Source organism: Gossypium hirsutum, chromosome A11 (genome assembly GCF_007990345.1).
Source record: "Gossypium hirsutum isolate 1008001.06 chromosome A11, Gossypium_hirsutum_v2.1, whole genome shotgun sequence".
In the NCBI taxonomy this organism is placed as follows: domain Eukaryota; kingdom Viridiplantae; phylum Streptophyta; class Magnoliopsida; order Malvales; family Malvaceae; genus Gossypium; species Gossypium hirsutum.
Window position 1 is genome coordinate 6,894,240 of NC_053434.1, and position 16,322 is coordinate 6,910,561.

The following is a 16,322-nucleotide window of genomic DNA, read 5'->3' on the forward strand; positions in this document are numbered from 1 at the left end:
AAAAATTAATAAAGCATGATTTTGAGAATAATGTTTTCAATAATTGAGAAAGACGTGAATATTTAGGCTACATTTGTTTGAGCGTACAAATTTTTTCGAAAAATATTTTCAGTTTTTTCTGATTTTTGTTTTATATAAAATAAAATGACTAATTAAAAAGGTTTTTTAGTTAACTTAGAATTATTTTCTTATTCTCGTAAAATATCTTATCAATTCTTTTTCATAAGACATTTTCTAAATAAATAAGACTCTGTTTACTGTAACACTCCTATACCCGACCTGAACATTGGTCAAAATACGAGGATGTTACATTCTTCACTTATCAAATATTTTTTTATAAACTTTCATAATTTTTTAATTTAGTCCCTTTTTGTCATAAAAGTTCAACATCCCATTAATTAATCATATTAAATCAATTTTCTTTCTTGTTAACTTTAATCACATAATTTATCTCAACATCTTGTTTAAATATAAAAATTCTATGTATTTCACTTCTATTATTTCATCCATATATTTTCTCAAGTTTAACAATCTAGTCCTTGTCATCATAAAAATTCCATATTTTTCACAATTTCACTTTTACAATACTTTATACATATTTTATCATCTCATAACACATTCATTAAACTTTTATCATAAATTTCTTATTCCCATGTTAAATTGTTTCACACTTAAACTTTTGTACATTTTTTAGTTTAGTCCCTATTGCCATGTAATTTTTTTTTCACTGTATAAGCACTTTAATCAAACAATTCATTATAATATCTTATTTCGCATGACAAATTTTCATGCATATCACTTCTCTTGTTTCAATTATAAATTTCACGAAGTTTACAATTTAAACCTTAACATCATGAAAATTCATTATTTACTACAATTTCACATTAACATCACTTTGTAATCAATTCACTACTTCATTTAAACTCTTTATCATAAATCTCAAATATATGTTTGTTTAATTGAAAACAACTTTTACGAGATATTTTCAAAAAATTTGTCAAACAACAGAAAATATTTTACACGTATTCATCCAGACACCAAAAAAAACTATTTTCCATAAACCATTTTGAGTCAAACAAACATACCTTTAATATGTTTAAATTTTGTTTTGGATTAAAAATTATCCGGAGACATTATTATGACTAATCTCTCGGAAACTATGAAAAAAAGTTTGTTTTACTTGTCAATTAAATTATTATTAATTAAATTTCATAATTAATTTTTTTTATAAAAAGTATAATCATTGTAACTTATTTAATGTAAAGATCATTGTAATTAAATATTCAAATTTTTAAAGAAAAATTACATGCAAAAAAGAACATGAAAGATATATTTATGAACACCTTTTGACTGTAAACGAACTTTAATTAGGCAATGGAAAAATATTTTTAAATACAAAAGAGGAAAGTTTGCTTGCTCCCCTTCGGATAAGAAAAAATATATTTTGAAAGTGTTAAAATGAGATATTATTAATCATAACTATATGATATGGAAATATATTTTCTGAGGGAATGATATGAAAATAATTAAATTATCATACAAAACAAAAATATTAAAATTTATATCAACATGGCACGAATACAAAATACAGATATATCATAACTACATTTTAAATAAATCAAATAAGAGTGAGTAAGCAAATATCTCTTTTCTTTTTTTTTTTAAGATAAACGTTTGGTACACTGTTAATATATATTTTTATTCCACGAGTAAATTTTAAAAAATAACATATGTCTCTTTCTTTTTAAATATTTTATTATCACCCTATAAAATATTTGTCAACCTTCAGCTTTACTTGTAGAGTCAAACTCTTTTAATAGTGTACCAAATATTATTCATTTATTTTATGTATTTTGTTTGGGATCGACCTGTATAAACAGCGAAATAAAAAAGGTAGAGAAGATTGAACACAAATTTTATATGAAAAACTCCTCTAAAGAGGATAAAAACCACGGGCAAAGGGCAAAAGAGGCTTCGGCTTTTCACTAAATGAGTAAACAAATGAGAGTAAATATGGAGAAAATAAACCTAAATGTACCACGAAAACTCTCACCAAAACTCATTTGAGACTACATCCTGACGCCCCTAAAAGAAAAAGTCTTGTAGTAGTACTACATCTTTAATTCTCTTATCGAAACAGGGATACAATGCCCCTTTAAATAAGCTAAGTTTAAAGCGTTAAAACAACTAAAATATTCTTGAAGTAATCAAAGTTCGACTAAGAGAAGAAGTCCTACTTGGTTGTCAAAACGCAGTTGTATTACTTGAAGAATACGTCGTAACGTCCCATGCATGCTTGTCACGATGTCGCCCTCTCCGTTTATTGGAGAACTGCTTGCGTCGTCCTGACATCTCTTGTTGTGATGTCAGTGTCCTCCACGTCGTGCCTATTTCACATGTATCTTCATTAAGTATCTACAAACTGTCCGATAAATACGAGACACACTCTACATATATTTTTTAAAATTTTTTTTACTATACCTTATACACATTTAATATCAACTTTGTTAAAATGTTAAATTTGACTCATAATGTATAAAAAAAAGATTACATAGATACGAAAAATTAAATCTAAAATTGAAGTTATGTTTGCACATAAATGGGAGTGAATAAAGTTTAAGATTTAGACGAATCTCTAAATTTCCAATCTTGGCATCGTGCCATTGCTAGCCAAACAAAAAGAATAAAAGAAGCAATATTTTCAACTGTTGGTATTAATAACGAAAACTGGTTTGGTTCAGGCCCTGTGGGACTTGTGGATTTCATCATTCATTTATTTTATATATTTTCTTTTTTCAGATCGCATTCATGTCATATAATAACCTTTTGTGTGGGCAATTTTTAAAATATTCTTTTTCGTAGTTTCTGTTAGATGCATTTGTCATCCTCGTATGAACACAACTTCGATAGGTAATCTTACATTAGAGGTTGTTATTTTTCTCCTTTTGTCTAACAAAAACCAATGCCTCTTTCACATGCAATTTACTAATCAAATTTTGTTTAATTCATCTTTAATATTACACTCATATTTTGGGGAAAGTTGAGGTTTCCCTCTCAATTTTAGCCTATCCATGTGACTATGTAAACTCAATTTGTGGACATTTGCATTTCCTTTATACTTGTTAATTAGGGATCAGAAAATAATTGAAAATTACTTTAAACAGATGTTTTATTTTTAAATTAGATTAAATTATATATATATTATATAAAATACTTTGAGTTAATTGCATCAAATATTCCCAAACTATTATTTTCATTTTAAATTGGTTAATAAACTTTAAATCATTCTAATTACATTCCCAAATTATTGAAGTTATATTGATTAGGTCATTCTTTTACTAAATTAAATTAACTGTTGAATAATGCGCCAAATCTTATGTAACATAATTTAAAATGAAAATTTTAAGAAAAAGTGAATATTGTGAAAATGGTTGTTTTAAAATATTAGTTTTGAGGTTTTTAAAGTTTTTATAGAATCTTTATCGTTTACATTTTTTTCAACTTTATTTTAGTTAAAATTTTTTATTGTAAAAGTTAAGCATCAACGTTCTATTTCTTTAAAAATAGTAACCCTAAATTTAACTACATAAGTCATTTAACAATAAAATTAACAACTTTAATAATGATTAATAGTTAAGGATGTAATTGTAATGCCTTCAAGTTTGAGAATCAATTTAAAGTGAAAGTCATAGGTTAGGGGTGTCGGTACAATTAACTCAAATAAATTTTCTCTAAAAGATTATAAAAGAGTGAAACTGGATTTAGGTTGGTTGAAGTTCTGTGATATTAATTTGGTTGAATTTTTAAAAAAAATGAAGAGAGAGATTATAAGCATTAACTATAAATATTTATAAGAAAATTTATATAAAAAATAAAAATAAAAATTAAATATGATTTTGGTTAAAATAATAAAACTAACTAGAGATATTTCTAAGTAGGGCTCATTCGAGGTTTAAGTATGATATTGATTACATTTTAACCAAGCTAGTCCATAATAGATTGATTACATTTAATTTTTATATATTGACATCTTAATATTTTTTAATGTTTACATTATAATATTATATTTCACCACCAATTTAATTTTTGTATGTGTTTTAAATTGCATAACATATAAAAAATAACATAATATAATATAATATATTAGAAATTTAAAAATAAGTCGAGGTTGGACCTTGAATGTTTGAATCTAAGCCCGATCCATATTTGAAATGGGCTTGTTTTCTTTGCCAAAGCTCATTATTTTTGCTTAAATCTTCTAAAGTTGACTTAGAGAAACTTACGATGATTTGGGTCCAAATCTTATTGTTCCTATTTCGTAGATCTATTGTTCTAAATTTATCAAATTACAAAAATACATAAATACCTTCAAAATAATATTCTTTACTTTGTAGAAGGAAGGGGCTTTTGATAATTTTTGAATTGAGTTTAATTCTAGTTGACGAGTGACACCAATTCAGCCGGCCCCTTAATATATATCATAGATAATAACCATGATTAAACAAATTAAAAGATATAAAATAACAAATGTTGAAAAGTATTGAGGCATAAGTTGAAATTCTGTTTCATGTATTTCAATTTCTATTTTCTGATATAAAATATATAAAATAACAAAAATACTTTGAAAAATAATATAATTCTACATCATTTACATCAATAAACCTTATTTTATCATTTATGCACGTTTTATTACCTCCCTCAATTATGTATATATGATAAATATCTCTAATGCAATTTAATGCTTTCATTTTAATACCGTATATGTTGAATTTGTTATTATTAATCAGTTTCAAACTAGACTTATCATTATTTATTGTATGTTATTTTTAAAAATATTCTTATATTCTAAATACGTAATTTTCACACATATACCCATGTAATAAAATTTCTAATATTAATATGATGTTTATATTTATAATTACATTTATACGATTGAGAGTAAGGGTAAAAAAAACAGCCAACATGCAAATTTTTTTTTCACCCTTTCCTTGTATTTTCATGGTAAAGTAAAAATAAAAATAAAAAGTTGTCCTGCGTTTTATTTTATTAAGATAACATAAATTATAAACACAAATTTAGAATATAAATGTATATTTAAAAATAATATATAATAAATAAAAAACATATAGTTTGAAATTAATTAATAGTAACACATGAATATGTATGATGTTAAAATGAAAAATATATAAATTAAGATTGTTTATTATAGTATTGTCATCAATCTTTAAGTCGGTAAAATTTGATAGAGGTAATAAAGTATGCATAATAAAAATTGAAATGTATAAGAATATTAAAATAAAACTTTAGATGATTGGTAAATTAAAGATTTTATTAACTCAATTAATTTGAGTTTAAATCCCACCAAATATATATTTTAAGAAAAAACTAAATTACACCTGAATAATATAACTTATTCCAATTACTAAATAGTATTATCGTAATTTTCCTCATTGAATTGGTGACTTAATTGAAGGTGACACTAACTTAATAAATAGTATAGCTAAGACTTAAAAACATTGTGTTGATATTATTCAGATTGGTTTTATTGGAAGTTTATAATTATTAATTAAGAAAAAGACTGGATTTTTGACTTAGATGCTATAATATGTCGTTCAAGTTATATTTTTATTCAAGATGATGATAAAATATTAACCCAAATTTAACACCCATTTCTTTTCTGAACTTGTTTTAAATTTTCATCAAAATTTTTTTTTTATAGATTTAACTAATATTAATTACATAGTAAACTATCAGTTTTCAAAATTAACCAATTCCAACCATCCAATCCATTTCAACAACAGTGTTTGAAAGCTGAAACCATCCACCAAGTGCCTTACAGGCCACGCTTCTTTCCCCCCTTCCTAAAAAACCAGTATTTAGGGGCTCCATTTTTGCCCACTCCACTTCCTTTTTTTCTTAACACCATCGCCACCACCTTTTCACTTCATATCTTCCATCTCTTTTCCTCTTCCTTTATCCACCTTCTCCCTCACTTTTTGTCCTTTGAGTTTGGCTTTTCATTGTTTTATCCATCTTATAAAAACTGGGGTTATCCTTTCTTAATTTGATTCGTATAATTGTTGAAGTCGTCTAAGCTGAGGAGTAAGCGAAGGGTTTTGAAATGGAAAACGTTTCTAGCTTTAGGAACGAAGATGAACAAATGGAACTGCCTCCAGGATTTCGATTCCACCCCACAGATGAAGAGCTGATAACACACTATCTCTCCAAGAAAGTTGTTGACAGCTTCTTCTCTGCTATCGCCATTGGTGAGGTTGATTTGAACAAGTGTGAACCTTGGGATTTGCCTTGTAAGTTTCGAAACTTGTTATTCTCTCTGTTTTTGTTTATTTGGAAGGTGATTTTTGAATATTGATTTTGATTGCTATATGTATGTTGAAATGAAAGGGAGAGCCAAAATGGGTGAAAAGGAATGGTACTTCTTCTGTGTTAGGGACCGGAAATACCCGACTGGTTTGAGAACAAACAGGGCAACGGATGCCGGTTATTGGAAAGCCACGGGAAAAGATAAAGAGATATTCAAGGGGAAATCACTTGTTGGGATGAAGAAAACTTTGGTTTTCTACAAAGGGAGAGCACCCAAAGGTCAAAAAACCAATTGGGTCATGCATGAATTTCGTTTAGAAGGCCAGTATTCCGTTTACAATCTTCCCAAAACAGCCAAGGTTGTAGAACAAATCATGTCTCTGTTTTCCTCTGTTTCCTTTTTCTAACGGCCACAATATGATGATGTTACTGTTGTCCTTTCCATGGTTAATTGATTCTTGTTTCCTTGTTGCAGAACGAGTGGGTTATTTGTAGAGTATTCCAAAAGAGTCCCAATGGCAAAAAGGTACATATTTCAGGTTTGCCTCCACTAATGGACCCCTCACCGCACACCAGCGAAGCAAGAACGGTGGTGGGCGCCGGCGAGACGTCAAACGTGACCTGCTTCTCCGATCCGATAGAAGACCGTAAAGCAGTGGAAGAAATGATGGACAGCTTCGACACTTCCCTTGTACCTTGTTCATCATCCTCTGTGAATTCTCTTCAAAAGGCTTCCTACACCACCAACCAAATCAAGTCGAACATGGGAAACTTGCAGTACCCGGATTGTTTTTGGATTCAAGAACCGTCCTTATTAAAGACATTAATCCAAAGCCAAGGAGGGCGGTCGAAGCAGAATCTGAAACCAGAGTTTTCCCAGGATTCAACCGTGTCCAACCCTGAAATGATTCAACTTCCTTCATGTTCTGCAGGAGCAATAAACCTGGGTTACTTCTGGGGTTACTAAAATTGAATATTCAAAACTGAAAAAAGGAAAAATCAAGGGATGTAAATGGATTGAAAGAGTTGGAAGAATATTATTGTCATGTGTGCATAGATAACATTAGTAGGGGAAGTCAAGAAAATGATTGTGTTGTAAAAGTAGTTAAAACTCTGTTAAGGTTTTCATTGCCATATTAGGATTTCACTCGATTATCTCATCCCATGCCTTTGTTTGATACACAACTATTGTAATTCCTACCATATTTTAATTCCCATTTAATTCTCCAATATGTTCGAAAATGTGAAGCAAAAATAATTTTTTTTTATTAAATTCAGCAACTTAAATTTGAATGTGTTTGAGAATTTTATTAGCTAAATGATTCGGAAAATATCATGTGTTGATGTTGAGTCTTTTTGGTAGATTAGTTAGCAAGTTCGTAATTGTTTGCAAGGATTATGTCACGTGTTAGGCCACCAACCAGGGGCCATCAATGATTAAGAACCAATGTCAAAGTGATCTAAATTTTTAAAACTCTTCAATATTTGAATATAATAGTTTAATTTTTAAAGATATAAATTATACACAATTAATCGTGTTTTGTGTTGGTCTAACCAGACATTTGTTGAGAGGGGTGTCCCAAATCTTGCATTTCTTGTTTCTTTTACATAACTCTGCTTATATATAATGAAACCTCAACTCGAGCTCAAATATTAGGTAAAGGAGATTTGATGGAATAAATTTAGTTTTTGATATTTATATTTTTTATTTTGTTAAATTTAATTATCAATTTTTAAAAAGAGTTAAATTATTATTTTTAACCAAAACATTGATTAAAATATATGATAGCCTACATAGTGATGCATGTGTAGTCCATGCTATTTTTTTTTCATTCTTATGAGCTTTATATATATATATAGATATATATTAATTTTTGAATATTTTTATAATTTTAAATTATCATGTAACATATAAGACAAATAATGTCATGTCAGCATAAAGTACACGTGAACTACCACGGAGATTACCATGTCAACATCATTAAGACAAATAATGTCATGTCAGCATGAAACACATATGAACTACCACGCAGATTACGATGCCAACATTGTTAACAATTTAATGTATTAATTAACATTTCCATTACAAAAAAATTATTTGACTTTTTTTGAAAGTTTAATGACTAAATTTATCTAAAAAATAAAGACAAAAGCGACAAAATATATAGAATTTGTATTACTTGAATTCAATTCAATCCTATTGCAACTTTATTCATTTCAATCAAATGAATTACTATCTCTTGTTAACATCTTTATGTAGTTAAGGTTCCTACGGAATAAAAATGACCCAAATTTTTAAAGAAGTCCTCCTGAAGTTCATGCATGCAATCTCCAATCTCATAAACTTATTTAGAAATTAGGGTAAGCAATCTCCAAACATAACGAATAGAGCTACAATGGATGAATTAACAGTATTTAGGAGGGGGATGGCATGCTGTAAGTCAATTCCAAATCACTACACTATGAACTCTTGTTAGGTATTCAATGTACCTATACTTGTAAAGGAGACATACCAAATTCTCCCCCCCCCCAACCCCCAACCCCACCCCCGAAAAAGAAGAAGAAGAAGAAGAAGAAGAAGAAGGGCCTAAATTTGGATAAATTTTAGTAACAGAGAACTACCCAAATCTGTATATTCATTCGCCTATTTTATCCACATTCGAGTTAGTATAGATACAAAAACATACTTATTATTTTCTCTAAATTTCATCATATATTTGGAGAGGTATGCTTTTAGAAAAATGAAAATGTTAACGGCTCCACCAAAATGAACTAAATATTAGAAACATTGACAAAAGGGTGTTCAGTGCAGCCAGTCACATGGAATTGACTTCATTGTAGCCAATTCCCATTGAAACGTTATTGTCATTACGTTTTTTTCTTTCCTAGAAAGAGATTGATTTTCGTATAATATTTCCAAGACACCCATATTAAGCGATGGCTATCATGAAAATAAACTCTTTTTTTTCTAAAATTCATGATAATTGCCATTATTTTCCTCTTCCATATATATCTATATATATATAAATCAACTTTGCTTAACGTTTGTTGTAACGACAATTAAAATGAAAGCAGACATCATAAAAAATAAGAGTAGAAAAAGACACTCCAAAACTACTATTGGTGTGCAACAAAAAACAACCTATTTATAAGCCTCTTCATGTGGTCAATTAAAAATATTTTGATAGGATTTAAACTCCTATTTAAAAGCTAAAATTATTCCGTTAATTATCTTGAGTATTTATCACATAAAAGTCTTAATAAATCAGTCTTCCAACTGCTCCAAAACTCTTTTAAATAAATCTGATAATTATCCCTAAAAAATAACATATTAAGACTTCCATGCTTATCTAATCACCCCAAGCAATTCGGTTGGGAGTCTTAGCACCCTAGCCGGCCCATGCTTCTAGTTTTGTCAAATATGCCACATCGAATTGGATCGTACTCAGCACAAACGCAACTTATTCAAGGGCCAAGACACAACATGAGCAATAACAGCTTTCCCAACAATCTCCCTCAAGGCATTTTGACAAAACCATGCAACAAATGGTTAGCCCACAATCCAAATAAACCACATAGCAAGGGCATTAGAATATGTCTCCCCCTAAGAGATAGATCCACACTTGACTGCACACTCTCCCTATCAATATACTTGTTCATCACATAATTAATTAAACATGCACCCAATGTCACAAATATGCAATAAAAAATTATCATTTAAAAAAATCAACATCAACTCTCCCTTTGACAAAGAGAAAATGTAACAACCACAATCAAGAATAAAACATTTAATTTGCTGCTATCATATTCTTCCCCTTTTTGGCAAAAATGCCAAAAGTGTAATCATAAGTGAAATCACAGTAGACAAAATCACCAAATCAACATTCTTACTCCCTCTTACCCTATTTATCCCCTATCAGCTTCTTTAATGTTGTTTAGAGGGGATGAGATCAAATACTACTTTATCAACAAGAGGAGTTGTAGCTTGTGGAACAACATAGTCTTTTCCACGAAACTTAGGTGATATTTCTCCAGTCCTCGATAAATCTTTAATATGGTCATCATGAGTTGCAACCTGTGTTTCACATGAGCATCAATTAAATGTTGATCTTCATTACTCAAATGTGTTTGATCATTCCTTACCCAAATCTGCCTATGATGTGGTTTTCTTGTTCCATTCATTATTCTAAAAAGTTTTGTAACTAAGTTGAACTTCTTCTAATCTTGCATAATTCTATAACACTGGGATCTAATATGTCCATCTTTCCTACAATAATTACATACAATCTTTCTAAAGTTTTTATTCTCTACCTCATGAAGAAAAGAAGAACCCGCATATTTAGCTTTAACAAAAATTGGAAGAGCAATAAGTTTGTTACCTTTATATTGATGTAACCAAGTCCTTTATGGCTTGGTTCAATTCTCTTTAAAGTCAAAATTTCGTCAAGATTCTCACTTTGGCCTCCAAACTTCTTCAAGACAACCTTTGTATAATCAAGATTCTTTTCTTGGACCACAATTTCAAGCTTTTTTTTCCCCTTTAAAGAGAATAATTTCTTCCCTTAAGGAATTATTCAATTGGCACAATATCTCCAATTTCTTTAACATATGGCTATAAGCATCCTCCAAAGATTTAAAAGGAACATCATAATTATCTGAATCTTCAGAATCTGTTGGAATACGATTTGGAATAGTAGTAGTAAAAGCAACATAGTTGCTCACATATTCATTTACATCAGAACTTTATTCATCACTCCAAGTGACTCTGAGTGACTTCTCGTTAGTATTAGCACATTCTGATTATAAGTGACTAAATCCCTTGTATTTATAGAATAGAACATCCTTCTTCATTGTCTCACTGATATCTACTTTAGTTCCCTTTTTAGCGAACCTCATCATGCTTTTTGTGAGCAAAGCTAATTGCTTTTTGATCTCATCAATGTCCTCCACTATCTGTTTCACTATTGGGATAGTCTTTTGAGCATTGGATACTATGTCATTTGGCAAACTCAACTTGTCATGTTCTGCTTTATTTATATTCAACTCAAATGTTTGGAGTAAGCCTATTAACTCGTCCAGCTTGAGAGCGATAATATCTTTGGCCTCCTCTATTGTTGTGACTTTAATGGCAAATCGTTCTGGTAAAGACATCAACACTTTGTGTACCAATTTATCATTAGAAAAACACTCATCAAGACAGAAAGCCTCGTTAAAAATCTTATATAATCTTGCATAAAACTCAAAGATAATTTTATTTTCAAATATTTTCAAATATTTTAACCTGATTGTTAAAATCTAAAGTTTTGACATGTGTACAACATCATTTCCTTCATGTGGTTTTTCAATATTTTTTATCCTTCCTTAGCATACTCACATATAGAAATGACTTTAAGTTGGTTTAGGTCAACTCCACTGAAAATGACATTTAGGGCTTTTGAATTTCCATGAGAAGCACTTCTTTTTGCATCAATGTATTTGCTTCTTTCTTTAGGGAGTATAGTGCCATAAAAAATAGTTACAATGGGTTGAGTCCACCTATCTTCAATAGCTTCCTAATCTGCTTCATTGACAGACATAATGAAAGCTCTCGTATGAGCTTTATAATAAGCATAGTTTGATAAACCAAGTAGTAATGGGGGTCGAGTAATCAAACTACCTTCCTTCATAGATTCCATGGCCACAAATCGAACAAATGATTACCTTCAAATAACTTTTGAAGCTTTCTCTAATACCAATTGAAAAATAATTAGTCTATGGAAATGATAAATCAACTTTACTTAACATTCGTTGTAACGATAGTTAGAACATAAACATACAATGTAAAAAGTAAGAGCAGAAAAGAATCAATACAACTGCTCTTTGTTAATGCAATTTAGACACAACGATTCTACATCTGTGAAGTCTCGGCCAGTGAATGATTTTATTCAACAATCATTTGGATCACCTATTGGCTTAAGCTCAATCTACCCTTACACAAAAAAATAAATTGCAACCCTCACACCGACCCCAATTGTCACAAATCATTCACCCAAGTGACTCACAGTACAATTAATAAACTCTTTAAAGAATACCTAAAAGAGTGTCACAAAAATAACCACAAGAACAGAACAAAATTGTCGACAAAGACATTCCAAAACTACTCTTGATTGTGACAGAAAACAACCTATTTATAGTCATCTTCACGTGGTCAATCAATAATATTTTGATAGGCTTTGAACTCCTAGTTAAAATTTGAAATTATTATATTAATTATCCTGAGTATTTATCACATAAAAGTCTTAATAAATCAATCTCCTAATTGCTTCAAAACTTTCTTGAATAAATATAATATTTCTCTCTAAAAAATAACATTTTAATTATAATATTTTTATACTTATCCAATCACCCCAAGCAAAAAAGTTGCGAGTTTTAGGACCCATGCTTTTAGTTTTGTCAAATATATCACATTCAAGTAGATCTAACTTAGTACAAACAAAATATATTTAAAACCCAAATGGATAATCTAAGCATAGAAAAAATTTGGTTATAATACAACATGGGATGAGCAACAACTTTCTTGACATTTTCAAATAAATATATATTTCTTTGACAAAATAAATTTGACATTTCATATGCACGTACGTGTGTTATGTATTAATCACACTATTATTTTATAAAAGATAAAATTGAGTCATCGCATTGATAGATGAGTTTTTTTTTTTCGTTTTTATATTATTTTAGTTGATAGAAAATAAGTTTTTTCTTTTAATAAAAGGAAGGAAATTACAAATGAAACTTAAAAAGAAAAAAAAAAGCATCACAAATTCTAGTAGAGTGAGTTCCATTGCATCATTCGACAGAAAATAAAAGTGTTCTAGCATTAGCTAACCTACTGAAAACGATCTTTTTGTCCATGCCTAGAAATCATTAATACTATCAAATCAACTGTTTAAATAATATTCTTAAAATTTGACCTAACTATTTGTAGTTCTTTCTTATGAAATGAGTACATGACAAATACAAAGAATACACAGTATAAATGTATAAAAGTTTATATAAAAAAGAATTATTAACTAATTTGACTTATTTGCCAAAAAAAAATTCAAATTTTGTTGACACACTTGAAGGCATAGACTGTTTCTGTGGTTAAAATAATGACTACAACTTTAAATACCGTTTTATTATCTTACTTGCTTATTTTCCGAGTTGACAAATTTTAGAACATAAGAATTGGACTATCTATTTGGAAAATATTTGGACAAGTAAAGCCCAAAACATGAACATTAATTTCTTGCAGATTAAGTTAGATTACTTACAAATCAAGTAAAGTTACGTTCTATAGTTGAGGCATTAATCACATCAGGATTCTTACGAAAAGATTATCTTATGCTAATTTTTAGTCTTAGTTTATAGAAAAGTGACTAGACTATGACTCTTATGTAAACAAAACTTAAGTAATATATAAACTTAAGTCTTGTCTAGGTTTAAAGATGCTGAGAAACCGAGAGAATTCGAGAAAGCATAAATTTGTAGTTAGGAATGTGTATGTATGCATTGTTTTTGTAAGCAATCAAGAGATTTACAAAACTAAGCTTTCAAGGGGAAAGCTTAGTGGGTGAGTAATTTAGTCTTTATACAACGGTGAGTTCACTAAATCAGTGAGTGTTAGGACTTAAATCATTAGTTATACGGTGAGAAAGATAATGGATCATTGCTTTAATAAGATCTCCTAGACATAGACTGAGGTCAAACTACATAAACAATCTCAATGTTATTCTTTATTTTTTGTGCACTTTTGATTGTTTGACAAAACACGCTAGCGAACAAATATAAATATAAATATTTATATTAAATACAAGATCTAAACAAATAATATAAACAAATATTTATATTTTTGTAAAAACACTAGATCTAAACAAAACAAATTAAATAAATATTTAAAACATCATATCTGAAAAATAATTAAATAAACAAGATCTTGGAGAGAAAAAGAAAAGGATTTTCGCGTTGTGCACCCCCAACCCTAATGGATATAGATTTACACCCCTCTACGCATGTAGGAGAGCATTAATTTAGTCATTCAATAATTATTGAGTTGGTTTATATATATATATACAAGTTTCACATTTGATTCCCAATCAATATGGGACTAATGCTTTTCATTTTCCTCAACATAATTCACAAGTAGCTTACTTTGAGTGTCAATTTCTCATTTATTACTCAATCATTTTGAGTATATGATATCTCATTGTAAAGGTCTTATGGGGTAGAACATAAAATCATAATCTTATGATTCAAAACTCCTCATTTACCAATTAAAAATATGCCTCAAAGATTCTAAAAATTATATTTTTCCAACATTGATTCCGTGATAAACCGTGATCAAAGTTCCAAACACTATTGTAGCCGTAGTTTCTGTTTGGAAAGCAACTTACCCTCATTTTTACAAATTTTATATGATTATTTAATACCTAAACACAATTAACACATGAATATATATATATGAATTACCAAGATTTTTTTTTTTTACAAATAGATTAAGTAGATAAGGTGTATAATTTATAGTCAAAATTAATGTTGTCTTTTAGTTGTGGAAACAAACAAATACAATAAATTGAGCATTTATGTCGGGGACCCTTGACTAGGATTTTCTGTTTTTTGAATAAAACAGCGATGCTTGAATGTGCTTTAGGTGTTACTCATGGTATTTTTAATTTGGCCACAGAAAGGATAAAGTTAAATTATATGGTTATATTTTGGTTTAGATACGTCTAAAAATTGAGTTGCTCACAATTTATACTCATTTTGGATTCCACTTACACATTTCTTATTTTAAACTTCCCTCTAATTTAGATTACAATTTAATAAATCAAAACTATTCTTATTTTAAATTGTTAAGGATTTCCAACTTTTCTTCTTACAAAACTACCCTTTTCTTAAAATAGTTAAATTTTATGTATATCTATTTTTACATTTTTATCTTTTCCTATAACAAATGCAAACAATATATCTATTTATTTCATTATAAAATTTGTTGGTTAAATTAATATCACAAGTTAATCAATTTTTTTAAAAAATATATATTTTTTATTTTTATATTCATATAAAACATTTAAAAAAAAATTAAAATTCACTACTTAAAATAAACATGACCCAAATTAGTGAAATTTTACATATGATTCGTACACATGAAATTCAATTAATGAATATTTTTTTATATATAAATTTTTCTTTCTTTCATATAAATATAAAATAATTTAGTCTTTTTTGTAATAAAAGTAATAATGAAAGGGATTTGAGTTAACGGCACAGCACGCCCATTTGTCATCATATTTGTTGTTTGTTAGCCAGTGTGGTGGATGGGACAGTTTAGTTCACTGACCAAACCTAAGGGGAAAGAAAAGCCAAAATTCCATGTTCCAAGTCTTCAAGACCTCCAAAGTTGTGGGACATGAGAAACTGAGCAACTTAAAGTTATTTTACAAAAGATTCGTATATTAAAGTAGAAATGAATGTTATGATAGCAAATGGGCTGAGCTAACCACTTATCTCTGGGCTGCCATCTATAACTCCAAATAAATCGGAGAATAGATGAGGTGTTTGGTCTTTTTATTTTGTTTAATGTAAAGATGGGATGCCAAATCCCTTTTTACCAAAACTTGTTTTATCTTTTCTATTCTATGTTTGTAATGCTAATAATGGAATGACAAAAACCTTTATTAGTTTTTTCATGCAAAATGCATTGAACCTTTCGCTATTTCCCCCATTCTCTTTCTACAAGGTTAGGTTATAGTCCTTAAAATCATAACACTTTACTGTTATTATTGCTACAAAAGCAGCTAAATTTATAAAATATTATAATTCTTAACTAATATATACTTTAATTTAATAAATGGGAGCAAAAGATTGCTAGGTCTATTACATAATTTCTTTTATTCTATAAAATATTACACTTCAAAAAGTAAGATTATTTATTTATTTATTTATTTTGCATGAGATTTTGGAGATTGTCAAAACCA

The 16,322-nt window shown here is 28.7% G+C and overlaps 1 protein-coding gene across 1 annotated transcript; it reads left to right on the plus strand.

Moving 5' to 3' along the window:
• Window positions 1–6,121: 6,121 nt before the first annotated feature.
• On the plus strand, window positions 6,122–7,291 carry LOC107922741 (NAC domain-containing protein 92-like). The gene is given in 3 exon segments (NM_001327209.1): window positions 6,122–6,308; window positions 6,406–6,683; window positions 6,800–7,291. Coding segments are annotated over 3 exon segments (957 nt in total).
• Window positions 7,292–16,322: the final 9,031 nt, after the last annotated feature.